This window comes from Palaemon carinicauda, chromosome 22 (genome assembly GCF_036898095.1).
Source record: "Palaemon carinicauda isolate YSFRI2023 chromosome 22, ASM3689809v2, whole genome shotgun sequence".
Classification (NCBI taxonomy): domain Eukaryota; kingdom Metazoa; phylum Arthropoda; class Malacostraca; order Decapoda; family Palaemonidae; genus Palaemon; species Palaemon carinicauda.
Window position 1 is genome coordinate 7835838 of NC_090746.1, and position 4392 is coordinate 7840229.

The 4392-nt window shown below is 47.9% G+C and overlaps 1 protein-coding gene across 1 annotated transcript; it reads right to left on the reverse strand.

Moving 5' to 3' along the window:
- Positions 1-1851: 1851 nt before the first annotated feature.
- On the reverse strand, positions 1852-2520 carry LOC137616756 (uncharacterized). Its single transcript, XM_068346756.1, has one exon. It carries the CDS (start codon positions 2518-2520, stop codon positions 1852-1854), a length of 669 nt encoding a protein of 222 aa, XP_068202857.1.
- Between the last annotated feature and the right edge of the window lie 1872 nt (positions 2521-4392).

The following is a 4392-nucleotide window of genomic DNA, read 5'->3' on the forward strand; positions in this document are numbered from 1 at the left end:
CTCTCTCTCTCTCTCTCTCTCTCTCTCTCTCTCTCTCTCTCTCTTATCTCGAAGCAGCTGAGTTTAAAGTACGAGGTCTCTGCAGTTTGTTGTTTTATATTGTCAGGGAGTAAGGGAATTGAGACCTTCGGTTTCCTTAAAGTGATTTTATCTGAAAACCGTCCACCAGAAACACTTTCCGTTCCCAGTTATAACACCAATAATAACAGAAACTGTGGCCATTCGACTGTCCATTTTCAATATTGATTATAGGTATATTTTTTTACTTTTGATAAGTATTTTGAAATAACTGCATGGCAATGCTGACGGGAGGTAATTTAGAAAAAGCAAATGTAACTAGAAAAGCACTATGAGAGTGCATACCTCCGCCACATCAGCTTATTTCTCGTAATCAGATTGCCTTTCCCAGAATCAGTTTAGATCGTAGGCGTATTTGAAGTCTCTGTGACAACTATGAGCGAACTTGGGGTTAAGGTTAGATTGATTTGGTCGACCTTTTGCTCAACCTTGACCTTTGACCTAGGACATTCAAAATGGAATCACCTATACGTCTCAACATAACAATTAATACCTAAGAGTTTCACTACTCTATGAGGAAAATTGGGGCTAGAAAGTTGTTCACAAATAAACAAACAGACAATCGGACAAAAGGGGCGAAAACATAACCTCTTTCCAACTTCGTTGCGGAGGTAATAGAAGTGAACTGTGCATGAAACGATTAAGCTTAATGTTTCTTTCTTTTGTTGGAGGGAGAGAACAAAACTTTTCTATCACAGTCAGATTTTGTTTGTAGTACTAAATCTTCATGTTCTACACTGTTCATTTCTGTATGCCCTTATAAACTATACAATATATCCTCCTTTCTTGTCGAGTTGCTCCCATGAGATTTCGGATGTAAACACTAAACTGAAAATCGATGAAATTGATATAATCTGCTTTTAAGGTTTCTAGAAAGAATAATTGAATTGGCTTTTTTTTTTTTTTTTTTAAGTATCGAATATAAAATTCCATGTACATTCCATGTACACTTGAGAACTGAAAAACGCCATGTAATGATTATTGGTTGTCGTGGCTTATGTGGTAATGTCCCTGACTGGTGATCGCCACACTGGAGTTTAAGTCCCGCCAAAACTCATTAGTTCCTTTGATCGCAGCAACCTCACCATCCTTGGGAGCTAAGGATGCGGCGTTTTGGGGGAGCCTATAGGTCTATCTGCTGAGTCATCAACAGCCATTGCCTGGCTCTCTTAGGTCCCAGTTTGGGTAAAGAGGGGGCCTTGTGCGCTGATTACAATTACTATTACTATTAATTGCTAAGGTACAACCTAAGTTGGAAAAGCAGGATGCTATAAGCCAAGGGGCTCTACTGGGAAAATAGCTCAGTAAGGAAAGGAAAAATGGAAAAATAAAGTATTTTAAGAACAGTAAGAGCATTGAAATAAATAATTCCTAAATAAACTATAAAAACTTTAACAAAACAAGAGGAAGAGAATTGCCCAAGTGTACCCGCAAGCAAGGTATATATGGTCAGTCTCTAGGGCACTGTTTTGCTTAATAGGGCAATGTCACTATCCATTGCCTCTGCCATTCATGAGTGGCTTTCAGACTGGAGAGAGACTGACAGTTTATTAAACTTGCAACGGTCACTAAGTTACAGAGTGCGGACGGATAAGTAGCCGCGGAAGGGAAACTGCTTCAACCGTCAAAATCATTGTGCTTTTTACACAAGACAAATCATCAAACAATAAGGCGGTAGCCTAAGGAAATATACAATTATATATATTAAAACAAAGCTCTCAAAGAGCGCAACATCACGAGACTAAAAGTCACTGCGTGGCACAAATAATAAAATTACAATTTGCAGAAGTGTGTCCAGGGGAAGGAAACACAACGGGGAAAACGATTCAGCTTTGTGTCGTCGGTAGTTGCAGGGAAGAACTCGTCAGGGACTGTAAGTGCCTCGCCGTAGACCTTCTCTGCAAGGGAAAGTTCGTCGTCTGCCCGGGGAGCGGTGCGAAGACCAAGGACGACCCATGGGAGTTTTGCTTTCCAAAGTTCGTCCATACATCTCGCCATCAGGGCTGCCTTGAGAGTGCCAAGAGTTCTCTCAACCATGCCGTTCGCTGCAGGGTTGTATGCCGTGGTGCTGTGGAGTGTCGGTCTCATCAGGTTTGCCAGAGAGAGGCAGATCTCTGACATGAAGGCAGATCCTCGGTCCAGCGTGATATCTTGGGGAACACTGAAGCAGCTGATCCAACCCGACAGGAGAGCTTCGGCGCAAGCATGGGTGGTAGCTTCGGACATTGGAGTCACTTTTAACCATCTGGTGGAGCGGTCGATGATCGTCAGGAGGTATCTTGCAGGACCTGAAGGCGGCAGAGGTCCCATGACGTCCATGTGGATGTGTCTGAATCGTCTCTTGGGTTGGGAAAAATCGCCGACTCCCGATCCCGACTCAGTATGGCGGTATGACCTTACTTGTCTGGCAGTTAATGCAAGTTCTCGCCCACTCACAGGCATCTTTCTTAATCCCTGGCCAGACGAATTTCTCGGATAGTAGACGGGCTGTAGTGCGACCGAAGGGGTGTGATAATCCGTGGATGACGTTGAAGATCTTCCTTCTACAGGAAGCAGGAATCCATGGGCTGGTGTCGCAGAGGATGGTTTCCCAGACCGGGCCGAAGGGAATGTTCTTTATCTGTAGCGTTGATGTTGTCGTACGATAGTCCTGGGCCTCTGGGTTGCTCTGCTGTTCTACGGCGAGATTGGCATAGTCGATCCCCAGGTGAACTGCATTGATCTCGAGCCTGGAGAGGGCGTTGGCGACGTGGTTTGAGTTTCTTGCTGAAGAAGCCCAAGGGCTGCAGGGAACCGTTGACGATCTGTTCGAGGACCGCACTGCAGGCAACGTTGCTGGCGTCGGTAGTCAACTTCAGGGGGCGCTGTCATCGTGGTACACCAGGGTGGTGGCTTCAGCAAGGGCAGCCTTCGTCCTGTCAAAGGCGCATGTGATGAGGTTAAGGCGCCGGTAGTCGCCGCAGGGCTTCCATGTCCCGTCCGGTTTCTTCACCATGTGAAGAGGAGACGCCCAAGGACTGGACTCCTTCTTGCATATGCCCATCCGTTCCATGTCTTCAAAGGCACGCATAGCATCTTTCAGCTTGTGTGGCGGGAGACGGCAGAACTTGGCGTGCGTGGGAGGTCCCGTTGTGTTGATGTGGTGGTAAATCTCGTCCTTGGAGGGGGACCCCGGGTACTGTCGAAGTTCCGGCTTGAAGACGTCGGGGAGCCCCTGAAGAAGGGCGGCGTAAGGCTGCGCTACCACGGCTGAGATGGGCGTGATACCAGGACCAGCTCTCAGTGGGTGGGTTCGGCATGTCCCGGTGTAAATGAGGCGTTTCCCGGCGACGTCGACAAGTAGACCATGGTGAGCCAGGAAGTCTGCGCCGAGGAAGGGGTGTCTGACATCAGCGATGGCGAAGGGCTAAGAGTAAAATCGGCCTATGATTGAGATAACACCGTATGGGAGATCCTTTGGCGGCGATGAGCGAGGGAGCATCACTTCTAGGCGCACGGTCTAGGTCGGCCGGTGAGGGAGGAAACGTTGACTGTATATAGTCGGTATCAACCATAAGCCTTTGGTTGGATACAGCGTTGAGGATGTAGAATCTAATCTTGCTGCAATCTGCTACTGCGTCCATGGTCGATGTCAGCGGTGGCTGCCGTCCAAATTTCTTCGCGATCTTGCAGGGGGCCCTGCACTTCATTGCGTTAGTACCAAACTGTTGGTGGTAGAAGCACCATGTCGGGTTCAGTCTTTAGTTCTGCTGCATCGGCTGCGGAGGTTTCTTCTTCGTCAGGGCAAGGATTTCGTCATCAACAGAGGGCGCCGCCAAGGAACTGATTGATGAGCAGCTTCGTATAACTTCTGTGCCCTCGACAGGAGGTCGTTCATCGGCAAGGTGTCGGTATAGGTTAGCTGGGCTCTCACGTCCTGCGGAAGGCGTCGATGGAATGTTTCGCGAGATAGGCTTATCTCGCGTCATCGTTCATTGGCATTGGTCTCAGGCAGCATGAGAAGTCCAACCACTTCATCCCACGCTTCTACGGGGGAGGTGTCGCGCATGGGTCTATTGATGAGATGAAGAACTTTCTGTGCCCTTGCTGAAGCGGAAAGTAAGTATATATCAATTAGTTTAGTTCGCAGGTCGTCGTAGGATACCTGACCGGAGTGAGCGTTGAGCCATGGGGAGATCTTGTCAAACACCTCCTCAGGGATGGAGGTCAGGACGATGTCAGCTTTGGTGCAGGAGTCGTTTAGGTTGGCCACCCTGAAGAATATGTCTGCCCTCAGGAACCAGGAGGCGGTGTTATGCTGTGAGAAAGGTGGCA

Bases quoted from the DNA above. Each gene is read 5' to 3' on its own strand.
- LOC137616756 (XM_068346756.1), bottom strand. From the start codon at position 2,520: ATGCCTGTGAGTGGGCGAGAACTTGCATTAACTGCCAGACAAGTAAGG.